The sequence below is a fragment of the Lineus longissimus genome, chromosome 12 (genome assembly GCF_910592395.1).
Source record: "Lineus longissimus chromosome 12, tnLinLong1.2, whole genome shotgun sequence".
NCBI classification, from domain to species: Eukaryota; Metazoa; Nemertea; class Pilidiophora; order Heteronemertea; family Lineidae; genus Lineus; species Lineus longissimus.
In genome coordinates, this window is record NC_088319.1 from 5029314 (window position 1) to 5049574 (window position 20261).

The window sequence follows — 20261 nt, forward strand, 5'->3', positions numbered from 1 at the left end:
CTCTCTTTCCGGCCGAACGAGGAAAAAAACACCTTGAAAACGCTCGGCAATCTTCGGTAATCTTCGGCAGTGACGTCATTACAGGGAGCTCATACTGCAAACAATAATTTGATAATGGTTGAATGCATTGTTCAGCTATTTTGAATAGCCGTATTTGTTCTCCATTATGCCCAACTATTGTGTAGTTGGGGGCTGCAAGAACGTGGCCAATGCCGCACTTGGCATTTCGACGTTTGCTTTCCCGGCTGTTGGGTCGGAGGGAAGGCCCGCATGGGTAAAATTTGTACAGAGGTCGAGGATTGGGTTCCAGGAACCTGCCCCAGGCAACAGATCGGCTGTGATTTGTTCAAGGCATTTCACCAGCGATTGTATTACCCAGCCTCCAGATATCATGTTGGGGAATGGAAAAAGGTAGGCCCCTAATATGTTCCGCCGACGATATATAGCTAATAGTAGCCTACTAAGTAAACAATGTCATCTGGCTCGTAGTAAATAGAGAATTGCTCAAACAAAAAGCATGTGTATTTTACATTACAAAATGTACACTTGTGTTATGACATGATGTACAGTAAATGAAGGCTAGGCACACACTATATTCTATAGTCATTGTTGATCATTTCAAGGTAAATCAAGGTTATTTTTTATGATTTGTGTACTTGCAGGCTGCTGCTGGCCGCTCTCCACTTCAATGAGAACTCCGGTCGAGGTCAACGCATTGCTAGGAATGGGATTCCTTACTTCAACAGGGTGACCCCCAGGGGTAGAGAAGGACACAGCATTGTCATACCAGTGAAGAAGACTCCGACATTTGGTAAGTTCACATGATGTTGACATGCACATTCATTGTGAAAGGTGTCCTGCAAGGGCTGGCGATTCCAATGCTTGAAGCAACTTGAGGATCTAAAGATTCTGCCCACAGAGCCCGAATTAGAGTACCAAACTGAGAGTATTATTGTCTATTCGGATTAGATTCAGTGCCTGGTTTTTGGATATGAATGACTCTTTCAAACCCCTTCATATTGAACAGACAGTACCAGAGATATGCTTTTCAAGCACTGAAACTGGAGTTTATGGATACTGGTGAGCCCAAAAATAGCTTGAAAAAATGAGTGTGCAGAAGTATGTTGGCCTTTCTACTAGAATGCAACTGAGGCCTGGCTGCTAAGGAAGCTCATTATGTAAAGTAAAGCAGTCATTTTTGTTTGTAATCATTTTTCAAATAACATGTGCGTCGCTTTTCTTTCAGGATATGTGCAGATATTTTTCACTGAAGTTCAGAAATTGGTCACCAGTGGACAGTCCTATGTAATCTTGGAGGACCCACCAACAGTTTGTTCCAAGTTTGATCGCCCTTCCAAAGAAGAGCTGATCAAAGATAGAAAGTCCTTCGAACGCTTTTGACTTATTCTGTGTATGGGACATTTCCAATAGTTTAGGTGGAGTACTACAAAGTACATATAGACAACTTGAATGTTCAGACATTTCCTTGTTGATGGTATGGCTTGTAAAACATGATTTTGTGTCACCTTACAAACTGCTAATCTATATTATTGACTAAAATAAAAGAGTTCATTGTGTAAATTACCCTTTTGGTGATTCATTTGATATATATGTACATTGTACCTTCTTTTATCCCTGAAGATGGGTTGAAAAAACCAAAACTGAAATTTTTTTGCAGCTATTCATTTTTGTGCTTGGGTGGAAATTCCCAAAAAGATTTATATCTTGTGCCACTTAATTTTGCTGAAACGATGACGGTTGCCCTTCAGCTAACCTGAATAAAAGTTTATATTTTGCGCTGGTAGATATTAGTGGTTTACTGGCACCCGCACAATTAAATAGCCAGCAAAAATTTCTGGTTTTACAGTATGACATTTCAGGATAACCTTGTTTCCTGATATTGAGTGATGGGGACATGAAAAACAGAATAAAGTGCTTACTGCTGTATTGCACCACTGGGTCCGGTAGGGATTTCACTGGGTCTGGTTGGAACTTTTTCCTACTATGACATGTATAATGTCTCCACTGACCTATGTCAATGCATTGTAACAACCATGCCCAGATGCCTGAAAGCTGTTCTAACTGCATGAAAAATGAAGAATTGATTCTAGTTATCCTTTTTATTGTCTTCATTCATCGAACATATGAACTCCCTCAAAGTGGGCATCCTCCTCAAGTCCAGGGGGTGGGAAGAATGCCCGCCCCTTGCACACCACGCACGACGGCAGAACAACACGAATGTCTTTCCCCAAATATCCTTGTGTCCACCTAACAAATTGTCTGTATGCAACATGCCTCAGTCTTGCGTGTTTCAGTCCCTCGTATGCATTCTTCTTGTACTGCTGCTTGTAGGCAAGCCACGCCACATCCAGCACTCCTTCATGTAAACATATCGGCCCAAAGTCACGATGATCAGTGATGCAATTAATCTCCTCTGTTAGAACCAAGCTGTTGACTTGATCAGTTTTTCGGCAGCACAGGCACTCTCTCTTCACAGACATCGGCTGGCAATTATCACAGGAGCACCTGAAAGTGAAAAGATAAGCATGATAAGAAATATTTTTTATTGAACTTAGAACGGATCAAGCCTAAGAAAAAAAATTACCCATTATTGACGAAGTGTTGACTTTATTATGGCATGGCCACACATCCGAACATTGATTTCTAGTAACTAGTGGGTGCATTGGATTGATTGGGAATCTATTTTCGGACATTTCAAACGTCTCAAAAGGCACAGAATGATGACAAAATACGAGGTGTGTACACTTCTGTAGAATAACCTAACCTAAGCCTTGGCCATTTTGGCGGTGAGGATATTATGCCTAGTATACAAATCGGAATAAAACGTACCATCTATCCAAATGCAACCAGTCATCGTCATCCATTTGACATTCTTCCTCCTCCTCTGCCGACTCCCCGTCTGTCATCGGTTCGAATTGGTATGGAGCAATCCCATTCTCCATCTCCGTGTCGTAGAACTCACTACCACTACCTTCCTCGTCTTCAAACATCGGGCATCCGTAAAACACTTTCCATAGGCTACGGAAGTACACTTTATACACAATTTATTTCTTGAATATGAACTAATTACATATTTTGGTCCGATATACCACTTTAAATTGCCCGAGTAAGTCTGTGATACTTCTTTGCCAATAAATAAAGTTTTAAACGATTTTGATGCTGTATGGCAGTTAGTAATAATAGTAATAATAGTAAAAATAGTAACAATAGTAAACATAGTAACAATAGTTACAATAGTTACAATAGTTACAATAGTTACAATAGTTACAATAGTTACAATAGTAACAATAGTAACAATAGTAACAATAGTAACAATAGTAACAATAGTCACAATAGTCACAATAGTCACAAGAGTCACAATAGTCACAATAGTCACAATAGTCATAATACTAATATCAGTGAGACAAAAACTGCCACACCACTACGTTAGGCATTAAAGGACCATACGTCTTCACCAGCCGGAAAATCAGAGTCTTACGCGGTTCCAAGCTACCCGATCCAGTGTCTTGGCGAAAAACCTGCTCCCTTGTTTTAAATACCAACTCAGTTCTTATTTTACCTGGGCCTTTGGATTTTGGCTCTTTAGAAACACAATGGTCCAGGTTTCAAATTAAAACCTCCATTCTGTAGGCTGAATTAAGTTGTTTTTAATGACTTGGTAGCTTATTTTTAGGTTTCGTGCTTATACATGTACTTGCTATATCAGCAGCGCTGTGGTGATGGAAATCTGTCCAAAGCAGGCTAAGTATTTCGAGATCAGAATGCAAATATCATCTTGGAACGTAGGTATGCCGGGAGAGAGTCGTTTTTGTAGTGGTTCTATTGGCGTCAAAAACATACCATATGGCGGCACACTCGATATCACATAGATGCTACAAACGGCCAAATATAAAGCCGATTTTTTAGAGTCTTGCCAAGAAGTCCCCATATGTCAGAATGAAGTATTCCAGCGATTTTGGCAACCAAAATCATGGTTGTTCCTTATTGCTCTCCCTCACAAAAATAAATTCAATAGCTAGATGTAAGGTTGTGTTCCAGGCAGTCAACCCTTTAAGTATAATCCCTATTACCTTCTTTAAGCCAATGGCTAGGTTATCGTGCTGACTGCCTGGTTGAACACTGTTGTGCTCCATTGTATTATTATGTATTTATAGTATTATAGTATAGTATATGTTAGTATTATGTAAGGCACACCGAATGTCTTTTGGTGTGGCCCCTTCTTGTGGAGAAGGCCTTGATAGTCCAGAGAGGACTGACGTACATGTACTTACAGAGAGAGACATTAAAGACGAAGTTAGTTAGACAGAGAACGTGTTGATGTTGTGAGATATGTTCAGGGATCCGCGGTAGGTGAGGACCAGAGACGGTTACATTTTGGGGGCTCAGGTACCTTCACCTGAACTCAGACCGTTGCTCAGGCATTGGGGATCTTTGTTGGTGAAGGATGGTGTTCTATATAAATCAAGTGTTTTTGACGGGAAGGAAGTGGAGAGGATCGTACTTCCGAGCTCATTACAAGATTCTGTATTACATCAGTTGCATGATGATATGGGTCACCTCGGAAGGGATAGAGTTCTAGATTTGGTCCAAAGTAGATATTTCTGGCCAGGTTATACCATGTGTGTAGAGAATTATGTCAAGTCATGTGGGCGTTGCGTTAGGCGTAAGCCTAGCAATGAGAAAAGTTCTCTAGTTTCAATTAGTACGTCGCAACCTCTCGAGTTGGTCTGTATGGACTTTTTGACGGTTGAACCTTCTCGAGGTTGTGAGAACATCCTGGTCTTGACAGATCATTTTACAAAGTACTCGGTAGCAATAGCGACACGGAACCAAACAGCCAAAACAACAGCTAAAGCTCTGTACGAACATTTCATTGTGCATTATGGTTTCCCTGCTAGGTTCCATAGCGACCAAGGTCGAAATTTTGAGTCGAGTGTGATCAAGGAACTGTGTTTGTTAGGTGGGATGGATAAGTCTCATACCACCCCTTATCATCCAATGGGCAATGGGTTGTGTGAAAGATTTAATCGCACACTACTTTCTATGTTAGGGACATTGTCAGAGGAGAAAAAGAACAACTGGTCACAGTACCTGTCCACCCTCACGCACGCCTATAACTGCACAAAGCACGATTCTACAGGCTATAGCCCATACTTTCTCATGTTTGGAAGAAATCCACAGTTACCTGTTGATGTTGCTTTTGATATCGGTAGTGACAAGGGCACGGATGGTGTAGATTTTACGTCGTATACCAAGTCATTGAAGGAACGCCTTACTTGTGCTTTTGAGATGGCTCAGAAGCATCAAGGTGTATCTTCCGGTTATCAGAAGTCCAAATATGATTTGAAAGCTAGAGCTGCGGTAATAAGTCCTGGTGATTCTGTCTTGGTCAGGCAAGTCCACCTTCGGGGCCGCCATAAGTTGGCGGACAAATGGTCTGAAGATGTTTTCACTGTGCTGGATCAGCCCAATCCGGACATTCCAGTGTACTCTGTTCAACCAAAGGGGGGAGGGACTGTACGAATCCTGCACTGGAACCTCTTGTTGCCGGTTGGCACGCTACGAGATGATGCACCAGAGACGAGACAAAGACCGAAGCCTAAACCGAGGAAGACTAAGAAGCAGACTGATGTGAGACCGCTGGAAGTGTTGGAAGACGAGGATGAAGAGATTGGAGACGTTGTAATTGTATTAACCAACCCGGTTGTACCTGTTGCGGAAGATGTTCCTTCGATGGCGGATCCACCTCTGATTGTTGAACCACCCAGACCGGCTATCCAACCAGCAGAGTCTGATTCTTCTCATCAGCCCGATTCTTCTCTTCCGTCTGATTCTTCTACTGGTGTTGAGCAGTCGACTGATACTACCTCTTCGTAAGCCAGTGGCAGTTCACCTAATGATTCTAAAGCTAATGAATCCTCCTCTGCTCCACCTAGTATCCCCATGTCAGATACTCATTCTCCGTCCCCCATCCGACCTGCAAGGCCTGTGAGGAATACAAGACCTCCTGTGAGATTTGGTGATTATGTCATGGGCAGCAATCAGCCAACACCAAACACGAGTTGTCCTGCTCCTGCGCAGCGTCCTGGGTGGCGGGACAAAGTAGATCATTTTATGTCATTGTTACCTCGACCAGAAGTGTCTGAGAATCCGGCAGTAATGGATCGGATAATTTTACTGATGAAAGACGGCTAGTAACTGACAATAATATTAGTTTTATTTTCAGATCACAACTGACGTGATGACGTGAATAGAAGATATATGTTACTTTTAATGTGGCAGCGACTGACAGTTAAAATTGTAGAGTATAGTTTAGATTTGACAATTAGTCGGATCCGGTGACTATTTGGAATCAAACACTGATCTAACAGATAATGTTTCTTCGAGTGCGAGCTTCTCTTTCAGTCAATGTGTACTGACTGTACAAAGTCCAGGGTCCTTATTCACGAAGCTTCCGCAAATTTTTGAGTTACGGTACCGCAAATAGGGCCTTAAGGCTTGTACCCACGGGCGCGATTTATCGCCTACAAAACGTCGCTGCGATATTCCGCCGCGACAAGTCGTTGCGCGCCGAATTTCGTAACCTGTTCCGACTGAAGCGTATAATGGAGCGTACTCATGTCAGGTTACGACATAATCTCTTGCTAATCGACTTCAAGGACTTGCGGAGTTCATTTTGGACACGTTGCACGCGTCATCTTTTTTGTCAGGATCCTTGTATTCCTCCAATCCTTTGTTATATATCCTAGGGAACTTCTCAATCTCCAGGATCAACCGTTCCAAAAAATCGGGTTCAGACATGTCGAGTTGGTGATGACGGACCCAAAATGATGACCAAGTGAACAGTTGAGGACTATTTGTGGACACAAGCCCGCAAATCATTACGTAATTCTGTCTGTCAATAACCCAAAGGTAGTTACTTAAGTCAAAATGACCTAACCGGTCGCCGCGATTTGTCGCATAGATTGCCCTTTTTGCAATCTCAATTACGTAGCGCGCAAGGCAAAGCACGAGAAAGCACGAGAAATCGCTTGGATTTTGTAGCATCGCTCAAGTGGGAACACATGTACTGAATTGACTAGGAACCATTCTTTGCGATTATCGCTGCGACTTTCCGCGGCGGCAAAAGCAAGGAAAATCGCGTCCGTGGGTACAAGCCTTTACGGTGGCATTGCGGGACCGTGAAATGTTGGTTAAGGGTATTCACAAAACATCCCGTAACGACTCCATAAATGTGAGGATCCGTAAATTGCGCAATGACCGCAACTCGGCTAAAAATTGTGAAGGCATAATCAATGGATAGCAATGGGACAAATATTCCTCTTACATAAGACTCTTATTGCCTTATTCGTCAGTGTTTCGGCATGCGTTTTAATACACTGGCCAGACGTTTGTAGAGTCACTTGGTCTGTGGTTCTGAAGCCGTGAAGATGTCGGAGCCAAAGAGGACGAGAAAGAAAAACTTCATCCCAACGAAACTAATCGACTAATTGAGTTGGTGGAGGACAACTACCGTATTATTTCATCGAAATTCAGTGACCAAGTCACCCTTAAAAGAAAAAATGACGCGTGGTTGGAAATATCTAGGAAGTTAAACGCCATCAGCCCGTGTCTACGAACTGTAGAGGAAGTAAAAAAGAAGTGGGACGATATTGAAGTGCGTGCCAAGAAAAAAGCCAACGAGGATCGGACAAGGGATGGCAAGACCGGTAATGTCCCGAGGAGTCCCAAGAGCGATTCTCTGACCGATACAGAGCGACGTGTCATCGGGATGCTGGGAGCTGCTCAAGTTTTCGGTATTAACAACCGTGACGAGTATGACACCGCCGCTTTACCGAGCTATAAGAAAGAATCAAAGGTAGGAACTTGTGAAAATAAGCTTTAATCACATAAGTTACTGAACCCTTGACATACCACACACTTCGGCTAATTAACTTATCAAATTATTGCATCCCATAACAACATTTATCTCGTGCGTCATTTTCCCTCTGGTAGCAGCTTGGACTAGGCCTATTGTTCGATCTGACCCAGTTTTGAATGCCTACCAGGGGGCGGTAGCAGGTATTCCTCCTCTAAGGACGTATTAGCGTATTGTTTGGTCAGACGTCGGCTGGATAACATGCTGAAATACAATTCAAAGTATTCATATAACCTTAAATCTACAAGAATGAAGTTATACCTCATCATGGCGAAATAATTTCCACTGTAGGCAGTCAATATTACGTCACATTGTTTGTATTGCAGCGTTCGCGTCAAAGTGCAACGGCAACTCGTGCTTGTGTCGAGTCCGATGATGCTTTCGATGAGCTGATGGAGGCACCGACACAGACATTCGGCAATTACTCCGACTTCGATGAACCAGCTGATAGCCAGGACGAGGACTTTCGCGTTGAAAAGCCGCCTCCAAAAAAGACTCCCCGTGTTAGCCCAACTACAAGTAACAGTACAAGTGCAGGGAAGAAATCCGTAACCGAAATGATGCTGGACGTTGAAACCCGCCGGCTTGATGTTGACAAGCGCCGCTTGCAGGTCGAAGAGAAGACTCTGACCACTCTTGAGCAACTTGTTGACATTGAAAAGAAAAAATTGGAACTGATGACTCGCCAACAATCTATCAGCAATGCTCCTAAACCCCGTCCCAATGTAAGCGCCATCACTGAAGGTTTATTTCAAAAGCTGGGTAAGAAGGGTGCGCACTAGCCTTCTTCCAAAAGTTATCAAGTAATGTATGCGGAAGCCACTCTGTATTGCAACTATGTATTGTATTATTGAATAATTACATACTTCAATTTCCGAAATTTTGTCTAATTACTCTGTTCCTTACAGCTTGACCATCCGCATCATCTGGATAGAGTGGAGGGTTTCTGTCCAAGTCTGCATCGTCCACCAAGTTAGGTGGTGCACCCCGTGGCACTGGTAAACCATGCACCTCACATATATTATGGAGGACAGCAGTTGCCATGATAACCTTGCAACTTCTCTCCGGCCGGAGTGTAAGGTTGCCACCTAAAAGAAATGCAAATGAGTTTTACATACTTAATGTAGGTCCACTCTATCTGAAACCTGACAATAAAGTCAAAGATAGCCAAACTGGATAATGATGGCACTGTATAGACCTTACAACAGCGGTTTTATGGCACTACTTACCATCTCTATGTAGGCACAACCACCGCATTTTCCACCTCGAAAATGTTCCCTCAATTCTTTGTCTCATACGTCTTTGATGAGAATTATACCTCCTCTCTGCCTCGTTTTCTGTATTTCGAATTGGTGTCAAAAGCCACGGCGCCAAGGGATACGCACTGTCTCCAAGTAGGTAGCCATCGTTTCCTCCACCATTCTGCAACAACCGGCTGAGATCGCATTGGCGCCAAATGAACGCGTCATGAGTAGCCCCTGGCCAATTTGCAACTATGTTGAGGAATTTTTTATCCTCCGAGCAGACACCTTGCACGTTTATTGCTGGGCATTGATGCCTGCATACATAAGCCTCTTCATTTTGTGAAGGGCGCTTGATCGGCACGAGACTACCATCTACACATCCCAAGACATTTGGGATCCTGCGGTCATCACTGTAAAAGCCCTCTTTCAATCTATTTTGTCCAGCTTGGTCCATCGGAAATCGAATTATCCTGGCAGACACCTCTTGTAGAGCAGACGAAACTCTGAAGATTATTCGGGATATGGATGGCTGACTTACATTACCGAGGTCTCCCGTAACAAGCTGAAAACTTCCAGTTGCGTAATACCTGATTGCACGTAGGATTTGAAGCACAGCTGGAATTGCATGCGACCTAGTGGTTGGGTGTTCGACTTCGTCACGAATCAGATCTATCACTTCCATCAAAACATGCCTTGGCATCCTGTACCGTGATATGAGGTCTCTGTCATCATAAATATCGAATGGCTGAAGTCTGTCCCGAAACACTCGCTGACGCCTCCACGCACGCCTGTTTATTTCTTCCTCGACTATCAATACGACTGCCATTACAAATCGGTATATCTGTAGTAATGCTTGCGGACGGCGCAGGACCTCACGCTGATTTGCGGTCCTGACATACGGCTCCGCAAAGTTACGGTCGCTCTGTGAATACAGCGGAAATATTTGCGGTGCCGTAAGTATGTCTTACGGTACCGTAAGTCCTTACGGAAGCTTCGTGAATAAGGACCCTGATTCTTAAATATTGGACGTACTGCGCATATTTCTTCTGTGTATATATTTCTTGGCAAAGTTGCAAAGTAGAGACTTTTCCTCTGAGGCGTTCTGATTCGGTTTTGATGTTTGAAAGTGATCATGGGTATCTTGGTTCCTTTGCGTTGTTTCATTCGATTCAGAGTTGATTAGGCCTTTAGAATAGAACTGGTATAATTCTATTGCTATTTGAGGTTTAAGTGTGTTTTTATGTGTTGAAGTAGTAAATGTCAGGAGCCATTTTCTATTGACGGGGGAATATGTAAGGTTGTGTTCCAGGCAGTCAACCCTTTAAGTATAATCCCTATTACCTTCTTTAGCCAATGGCTAGGTTATTGTGCTGACTGCCTGGTTGAACACTGTTGTGCTCCATTGTATTATTATGTATTTATAGTATTATAGTATAGTATATGTTAGTATTATGTAAGGCACACCGAATGTCTTTTGGTGTGGCCCCTTCTTGTGGAGAAGGCCTTGATGGTCCAGAGAGGACTGACGTACATGTACATTGTACTTACAGAGAGAGACATTAAAGACTAAGTTAGTTAGACAGAGAACGTGTTGATGTTGTGAGATATGTTCAGGGATCCGCGGTAGGTGAGGACCAGAGACGGTTACATAGACATGACGCGCACGATCGATTGAACGGAACGCCGTTTTTATATGACCTACTTTAGAGGATGGACGCCTTCGGCTGATATTGAAACTGTGGCGTGAAACCTCATCTGATGAATTGAATATGGTCAGCGCAATATTGAAGCAAAACAGACGAGGGAAAGCCGCTTGTAATAAGGCGGCTGTTATGCTGAATATAAAATCGTGTTGTTATCATTTTTTACTCTGCAACTCATCAGACTACTAGACATTTTATGGCATGAATTGAATGAATATAAAAGAGCTATTTTCAATTCTATGAAATATATCTGCCTGAATGATGAGAATTCATGTCATCGGTAAGTGCTATCGGATGCATGGGTACTGTGTGTTTAGAAACGCATTTACACTTTTATTTCTGGTACAGGTTGGCACAAGAATAACATCCCGATGTAATGGTTATGTTTGATGTCCGAAAATGGATTGGCCTACTGCAATAATATCTTTCATGCGAGGATTTATGTCCGTCATACACAACAAATTAAAGAATGAAAAGATATAAAATCATTCAAAATGTGAGACACCAGCGAGAAAACTCAAAACTGACCATAGTTCCGCACAGAAATATTGCCACAAGCACTACGTCGGCCATTAAAATCGGTCATTCAGGGATACACGTCTTCACCACCCGGAGAATCGAAATCCAGAACTCCAAGCATAACGCGGTTCCGAACTCCCAAATGTCTCGGCTAGAAACCTGCTCCCCTGTTTGAAATAACCAACTCGGTTCATTATTTTACCTGGGCATTCGGATCTAGGACTCTTTGGAAACACAATGGTCGAGGTGTCACATTAAAACCTCCATTTTGTAGGCGGAATTAAATTTAAAACGACTTTTGATTTGGTTGCTTATTTTATGGTTTGCAATCATACAGTGCAGTTTGCCCTAAACGTCAATTTTTATAATCTGCTCCCATCAGCTAAAACAGTAGGCAAGACACACGAGGCTTGCAGAGAATGCTGAACTTAAACGAATGCTCAAAATGCAAGCGTATTGTTTTATAATTTTTACAATATCATGTTTTCAGAAGTCATCAGAAAGTGATATTTCTCTACGATAAAGATGTCATCAGAAAAGATGTCAAAATCTTGTCTTCAAAAGAGTTAGATAATTAGCTACGCTCCGTACCCTGTCAATCGTGGCAAATTTAGTAAAGGGTTCCCAAACCAATTTGAAAAAGGATGTTTTGACAAAAAAGGCAGAGTCCTGAGGAAGCTTTCGAAGGCACTTTCAAGGCATGTGGTTTCAATACCAGTAGGTAGCGCTACACTTGATACCACCCAGATCCTACAAACTGTCAGAAACCAGGCAAAACGTTTTGAGAGTTTGGCCAAGACGCTACGTATCACTGCTATATGAACGTAGAGGTACACCAGTTTGTAATCTAAACTCCTCCTCAGTCAATGGTTTAGATTGGATGACAACAAAACTTTTCAGGAGATTGATACAGGGTGTGTCTTGGCGGGCATTGATTTCGGAATTCTGGAATGATTATGGAGAAATATATGTTTGATAGTTTTGTATTTTGAGGGAATTCCCTTGCGATAGGGCTGCATTTCATAAGTCAGAAGTGAGGAAAATTTACCGAAATCTACAGGAAAAGTATGAATACATTGTTCAATACTTATCCTGAATTTGTCATTCTATTTTAAGTTTATTTAGGGGCCTTTGCTCCCTTCTATATTATGAAACATGACATTGGCCCAAAAATCAGCCAACCTTCAATTCTAATGCATGTACTGGTGTGACTCACCATAGTCTCTACATGTAGGTACTCCAGGTATAGAATACACAATAGGTCATATGCATTGAACAGTATACAGGCCATGATAAGGGATTAGTAATTAGCATATTCTATTTTAGTCCAGAATCTATTTAGGTTGGGGCACCCCTCGGGGCCCGCAAGAGGGATAATTCTACAGAGAGGCCCGATAGGAATTAACCACACATATTCTACTATGAGCTTTCGATCTTTGTGCATGGTGCTCTTTAATCTAGCACCAACAATAGGGAAGCCCACTCTGCAGCTGCACCGGAATGATTAGGATTGTTGGTCTCACGAGGCTAAAAGGTCAAATTATGGGGCTCAGATAATGGGCCTTGAGTTGGTGCTCGACGTCGATATGCCAATGTTGAACTTTAGACAGCAAAAGGCACCAAATACAGTTCATTTTGTGTTAAACTATCTTTTCAATTAATCAATGACACTGAATTAGAATTTCAATGCAGTTCAATTATTTTTCCCATGCAATTCAAGGTATGGTCTACCCCATTTTCACCCTCCTCGAAAGTCCAGAGTCAGTCGTATCTTCCTCCTCTTGCACACGTTACTGTCGGTCGAGTGTTGACCTGGGGTTAGGCTGATTTCAACTTACCTTCTCCCAAGATAATTTGCTTTAGTCAGAAGGAAAATAGTTCTGGCGATCCGTCATGATTGTTGTTATTTGTTGTCCTACCTGACTGAAGCTGCATAATAAAAACAAATTGATTGGAAGGAATGGGACTGCTGAGTTAAAGGAACGCCGTTTTTATAGGATTTACTTTATGGGTAGGTGTTTTCGACCAGCTTCTTAACACTGTATGACCATATCTGATGAATTCAGATAGTCACCGCAATATCGATTGAGTGTTTAAAGACACAAAAAAGATGAGGGAAAGCCGCTTCAATCAAGGCCAAGAGACTTTTTCCCTGATATAAAAAAGCACACGTGCAGTTAAGCCATTGTTGTCGATGAAACCGGACTACATTATTAATAATCAAAGGCTGATGGTCAGCGCAATATCGATACAAAAACACGAGGGAAAGAGGCTTCAATCAAGGCCAAGTGCCTTTTTCCCTTGAGATAAAAAAGCACATGAGGGAATCCATTGAGCCATTGTTGTCGATGAAACCGGACTACATTATTCATAATTAAAGGTCGATGCTATTTTGTTTATAAAGTGCAGAATATGATAGTTTGATCCCATATGAAGAGTCATGCTAAGACCAATCACGAATTCAGTTAACGCGTCTTACGTTAACGCGTCTCACGTTAACACCAGCGTTGGTAACATAACTTGTTTTTAGGCTTTCTGGATGGCGTTTCTGTGTCGCTTAGAATGCTCACTGGGATAACAGTTATGAGAAGCGCAGCTCTATTCTACTTACTGTTTAAATTTGTAAAACTTACATTATGCATAAGCATAAACATCTTAGGTTATACGGTTTCGTTGAGAAAGTGGAGATACTAGTACATGTATTTTATGAGAAATTAGAAACAAAAAGTGAACCAATATTACATAAAATACGCAGTAATCTACAGGTGTTGGAATAAAGTCGTAGTAAAACATGTCTTGTGATAAAAATTTCAATGAATAATATGAATACTCATTATGACAAACCTTATAAAATAATAAATTCAATGCTCTCATTATCCACTTCCCATACCGGAAAGAAGAGTCACATCAGGTAGGTTTTTGTCCGGCGATAGCAGTGGTTGTTCATACCGCTGTCCAAATTCTTTAAGGCTTTTTGCGTGTGGTGTGAAGTATCAACCTTGATATTGGCTCTGTGGCGACACCGATGTTTTGATAGGGATGAGGTGGGAACCAGCTATCGATTAGGGGAGGCATCTCTTTAGCTTTGGGTATTTGATTTGGACTTGTAATGTCATAATGTGGATGTCTCTTTGTCACGATTCTTGTGTTACATGACACTTGTCTACAGGATGGCCTAGAATTATTTTCCCTCACACATGGACACACAATAGAATTATATTGTCCAAAGGAAAATAATTCTGGGCCACCCTGTAGAACTCACTCTGGCTTCAAAACATGGCACGATATGACATGTGTGCAATGAGGGTGAAAAGTGACCAAGTGAATCGTATTATGTAGCCCGCTATCTGGAAATGGCTGTCAATGATCATCTTGAAGTGACAAACATAAATTTGATTTGATTCCACCTTTTTATACAAAATTCAAAGTATTTAAAAAGTGAAATGTTCGAGCCCGAATTTTCCTGGATATCCGTTGCTTTTAGTATCATCCACGGGAGAATGATCGTCATGAGCAAAATATTTCCTTTTATGACACTGTAGTGACGAGGCTTGGCTAACCGACTTGTTCTTATTTGTTTCAGTTGCATTATCTGTCGCAGAAAACACTCAAGATGAAGGTGAGACTTTATTTTCTCTGCCCCCCCCCTCCATTTTTCATCGACCTTTTCGCACTGGCAAATTCTTTCTCTACCTATATGCCTTCCTCCCCTGTGTTTTCCATTTCAACTGTGCATTATTGGCTTCGTTCTTACTCCTTCAACTCTTCGTCTTCCTCTTCTACAGCGTCCACTGTGTACTTGGAGGGGTTATTTCCCGGAGATTACTCCACCAATGCTAAAGAGCGTTTGTTAATGCCACTACGATTACGCACCAATTTCGGCTACTGGTCGTCATCTACGTTTTCACACATTTTTTTCTGACACTCGTTTTTTATATTACCGTAATGGTTTGCTGTTTCCCCATCGGTTCCACTTGTAACTTGGAGAGGTTCCTTCAAAGCGAGATAAGGCTCAATGCATAGTAATGTAATCAAATATATCAAATTTTCAATGAAAAAATTCCCTAAAGCAGTTGTTAGCAGAGTTAAATACCTATCAGGTTTTGTAGAAAGCTCATGCCTTGTACGTTTAATTCCAAGTTTTTGTTGTTCGTCAGATTGGGTTGTGATAGGTCATTTCGTATCTTCTGAAACATAGCCGCTGTGCACTCTTAGAATGAATTAGTAAAAGCAACTATTCTACTTGTATAGTGATTTTTTTCCTACTTTGATAGTTCCTATTGTACCGACTATGAAATTAGTTGTTTTTATCAAAATAGTTATTCTGAACCATTTTAATAGTTATTTTTGCTACATTTTAGCTATTAACAAAATAATGGTCAGTTTCGTTTCTAATTTTACTAATTTCACAGTTGGTGTAAAAAGAACTACCAGATGAGACGTTTTTACAAACAAATTTTAAGAGTGTGGCAGCTTTCCTAAATTTACCACTTGCTCATTGGACGATTAGTCCCATTTTAAAACTTAATTCGGTGATAAGGGGATTAGATATCACTCGAATAGCAGCATCTTCCCCTCTTAAACATGACGACAGCGCCAGCCATCCCGACTTCAGTTTTAGCAAAGTAACTGACAAATACTTCGACGTTTGATCCAAATAGTTTGTGCTCATTATAGAGGTAATTAGAAAAAGTTCTTTTCAGCCGCTAACGGCAACCATCTTGAAAATTGTTTTCGCATGCTATCTTTCTGTTCGCTGTGGAACTGATGTTCTCACACCACAATCACATATCTTGTTTCAAACATAACTGGCTGCCAATTTAAAAAGGGACTGAACAACGTAATTGATTAGGGTTCCGGTCCTGCACAAATATGATGGTATTCTTCCTGGGGTAATGACGTAATGCTGACGAACATCTGCAATAGTAGAAATTTGAAGACGGTGGTAGTGAATGGTTGGAAAAAATTGTGATACAGGTAATTTTAAGAAACGGCACTCTCATGTGATCCAGATAATCATGTCCGTGACCTTTTGATTGTTACAGATTGCCTGTTTCGTGATTGCTCTCGTGCTGGTGATTAGCTTCACAGATGCCCTGTGGGTTTCAGGTCCTGGCAATAGAAACGACTGCGAAATTAAATGTGACAAAACCTACGCCAACTGCATTAAGTGCCAGTACAAAAGCCCGCCAGCGGACCCAAAGAAGTTCAGAAGACAGTGCGTCGGAACGTGTAACGTACACAACAGCAACTGCAGGAAGAAATGCTAGAAGTTGACCCACACTGTTCTTTCCCTGTAACAGGTTAAGCATGAAATAAATATTGTGTAATGGAAATGCTTTATTTCTCCGTCTTCTTTTCTGATGAGCAAAAAGGGATTAATGGCCCGTTGGTCAATACTGTTTGACCTACATCCCTTTAACGTAGATAGTTGCGACATAGCGCTCAAAGGATAAACACGGCATGGCATTTATTACCAAACTGTCGTCTGTCTAGCCGCCTCACAGAAGTATGTGGTAGTTTCCAGCACTATTCTTAAAGCTGTCATGCATGCATAAAATCCAAGGCGGCCAAGATAGAAACCAGAAACGCCCGACCGCCAAATGAAACTAAAATTATTGTGGCCAGGCCAGACCTCTATTACACTCTGTGTACATTACGTGTACATTAATGGAATGGTAAAAAAGGACCCCTGGGGCAAATCGATCCTCACCAAAATTAATATGTGTTTAGAAGAACCCTTCACCAATATCATAATAAAATTTTACAACATTCCAATACCAAATGCCTGAGAAAAAATGTCTACTGTACAGCCTATTCGCTAAATTGGCACTCGTGTATTGGTATGGCCCTCTCAAAATGAGAGTTCGAAACTGACCAGTGAGACCGCATTTTTTAACATATATTGTCCAAAAACATATTTCTGTGATGGCATGATTCTGTAGATTAAAATCAGCCACAGATTGAGAATTAATTCCATCCCAGCCATGTATTTACCACAACATGACATTTTAATAAGCTCTATGTGACTGAGCCACACTTCTGCTCGTGGATGAATAGCCTACATGTCTCTGCCCGCCAGGCTGATCTGATGAACCAGTGTATTTCTTCAAGTAGAGTCGTGTGACAAACTGTTTGTGACTAGAATGGTTTGATATATCACAACTCAAGTATATCCATCAATGCGTGGCCATATCAATTGACTGTGACTCGTCTGTGTCTGGTAAAACACGGATTGATGCATTATCCAAAGCAGGCATAATGTTGAAGCATCTTCTCTCGCCGATATTAACCTAGGCGTGCGATCTTGTTCAACTAATGACTAACTCTTCAAAAACATTGAAACAAAACAAAATTTCAGCACATACTTTTTTATTCAAATCTCAATTGAACGATTACAGAATTAAGCATACCAGTACAAAATTGCACATTGTATTATTAATACATCTACAAATGAAACGGCCATCGGCCATTGTGCTCACCGTTCTGGTTAATATTATAAAGATATAAATTAATGTTCATGTCCACAATCATGCATTTTGAATTACTAAGAACGCCTAATTCCAGGTTTTATCACAGCAAACAGCTCATCAAGCTAGACAAAATGGCCGAATGTGGGGTTGGTCCAAAACCTGGCACTGGCACTGGCACAGGCATTGAGATTATTTTCATTCTAAAGAAAGCAAATACAGAACAAATACCAGTACCATGTTTCAATGATATTTTTTTCAAAGAGAATCTGGTGGTTAGCACTCAGTTGAATCTATTCAAAGTGTGAACAAAACAGAGCATAGTGAAGTGAGGGTCGATTTATTTTATTTTATTTATTTATTTAATCGTACATAAGAGTACATTCAACAGAGTGCAGTTCTGTATTGTGCAGTGAGAAAAATAAATAGATGGAACAACATTTTAAAACAAGTTAGAAACAGGCAGCGAATGCCACAACTAATTACCAGTGATACTCAATTGAACTTGTTTATACAGATATTATATTGGCCATCAACAAATTATTCAGTCTCAGGTGTCTGTAGAATTTAGTTTACACATAAATCATTTAATATAGTATTAATCTCATCAAGATTAAAGAAATTGCGGTCTCTATTGTCTCTCAAACTTATCATATCTCTGATGACATTTGCCTTGTCTCTTAGAATGACTGTTGCATCATTTAAAAACACAGTTTTATTTATAGAAATCTGTGTAACATCAAATTTTGTAACATCCGCTTTTGCACACACGGTATTGATGTTGTTAGCGACCTGTGAATTACTACGCTTAAGGGCCAACTGACCGGCGATTCTTAGCAATGGGTTAGTGCTACTTGCTATCCCACCGATGAATTTTAAGAAGCGCGTATGGAGTTGCAGTTCTGGGGGTAGGTCTTCACAGATGAGTGGGAGCAGATTAGAGTGTGTCAATTAGGACACATTATATAATTTCCTGACACATTTCGTCCAGGCGACGCAGAATAGATCAAGTTTTCTGGGGGTAAAATTCCAGAGTACGCATCCATATAGTGCCATTGCGAAGGATTTGAATAACTTGTATTTTGTTACTGAGTGGCAATGTCCAAATACATGACTATTGCACTGGCAAAGGGCACTGGCACTGCTGGCACTTTGTTTTTGGGCTGATTTTTAATGGCATCAGTTTTTACTGATTCTTTTAATCACCTATGCCCATACCTAATAGGCCTTAGACAGTAACTAAATTAAATGTCTAGCCAACATAGGCAAACTGGTCATACATTATAAACAAGTCAACCGACACGTTCACATTTTGCCAAGTTGAGAATCAGGCCAAGTTAAGAATCAGGCCGGTGTAATGTTTTTGAGTGTTTCTGTTTTTGAGTGTTTCCCCTCATTGTTTGGGAACGCTCAAAAATAGATTGACAAGTTTTTCTGTGTATCCCCTCTATTGAAAAGTCGTGGTCTCTCTAGCTGCCTATTGTTTGGAAACACTGACACATGGGAAACAACCACAGATGTTACACCGGACTTAAATTCAGTGTTAGAGGTCTAGAGGCTAGGGCATCATGTGTAGGCCTACCGGTACTGAATAACAAGAAAAAAGCTTAAGCTATAAAGAAAGGTGCCATGGTTACACCCTAAGGCTAAACAGCAAATTTACACCATTTCACCTCTGTGACCTTGAAAAGTACGAGACATCGACCTACTTTTTTGTGAACTTGTAGAGCTGCCTAACAGGTGTCAACATACCAAATTTAAAGACTATAGGATGAATAATGACAAAACGTGCCACTATCAGAGAAATTTTATAGTTTGACCTCTGTGACCTTAAAATGTAGATCTAATTTAAAACCCGTACGATATGTGATGTATCCTTGCTAGGGGTACCCACCATAAAAGTTTCAGCAAAAACAAATCAGTAATAAGGGAGATATTGCACTTTTTAAGTTTTTGGTTTTAGCCCCCTGGTGGCCAAGTCAAGAATTAGACCGGAGCGAAATTCAGTGTCGGGGTACATATGACCTTGAGAATGATGTATATAAAGTTTCAGGTACATAGCACAGGCGGTTCAGAAACGTGCCACAGGATACGACGGACGACGACGACGACGGACACAGCGCTATTGTATAGACTCCCCTACGGTGAGCCAAAAATAGCACCAAGGGATTCGGCGGGGGGGGAGACGGGATCACACATATGAATTTATATGAACTTGATCTGTTGAAAATTGTCTGTACTATTTACGCCATTTTACCTATATCAGCTTCGAAATTGGTAAAATCAAAAAAATGTATTATATATTATGACACCCCATTCTGCTGTTGTTAAACGTTATACACTAGTAAAATGTTAGCATTGTTAACGCTGATCTGCGCGTCTATTA

The 20261-nt window shown here is 41.1% G+C and overlaps 2 protein-coding genes across 2 annotated transcripts; one reads left to right on the forward strand and one right to left on the reverse strand.

The window, feature by feature from the left end:
* Nucleotides 1-299: 299 nt before the first annotated feature.
* On the forward strand, nucleotides 300-1532 carry LOC135496612 (uncharacterized). The gene is made up of 3 exons (XM_064786035.1): nucleotides 300-411; nucleotides 663-811; nucleotides 1247-1532. Exons 1-3 carry the CDS (start codon nucleotides 392-394, stop codon nucleotides 1399-1401), a joined length of 324 nt encoding a protein of 107 aa, XP_064642105.1. The 5' UTR covers nucleotides 300-391; the 3' UTR covers nucleotides 1402-1532.
* Nucleotides 1533-2129: 597 nt separating this feature from the next.
* On the reverse strand, nucleotides 2130-3011 carry LOC135497226 (P2X purinoceptor 7-like). Its single transcript, XM_064786988.1, has 2 exons — nucleotides 2851-3011; nucleotides 2130-2526 (listed from the first exon to the last, which is right to left on the reverse strand). Exons 1-2 carry the CDS (start codon nucleotides 3009-3011, stop codon nucleotides 2130-2132), a joined length of 558 nt encoding a protein of 185 aa, XP_064643058.1.
* Between the last annotated feature and the right edge of the window lie 17250 nt (nucleotides 3012-20261).

Coding starts and splice junctions, on each gene's coding strand:
- LOC135496612 (XM_064786035.1), top strand. CDS start 392: ATGTTGGGGAATGGAAAAAG. Junction 412..662: donor ATGTTGGGGAATGGAAAAAG/GTAGGCCCCTAA, acceptor GTGTACTTGCAG/GCTGCTGCTGGCCGCTCTCC. Junction 812..1,246: donor GAAGAAGACTCCGACATTTG/GTAAGTTCACAT, acceptor CTTTTCTTTCAG/GATATGTGCAGATATTTTTC.
- LOC135497226 (XM_064786988.1), bottom strand. CDS start 3,011: ATGTTTGAAGACGAGGAAGGTAGTGGTAGTGAGTTCTACGACACGGAG. Junction 2,527..2,850: donor TGGTTGCATTTGGATAGATG/GTACGTTTTATT, acceptor TTTCACTTTCAG/GTGCTCCTGTGATAATTGCC.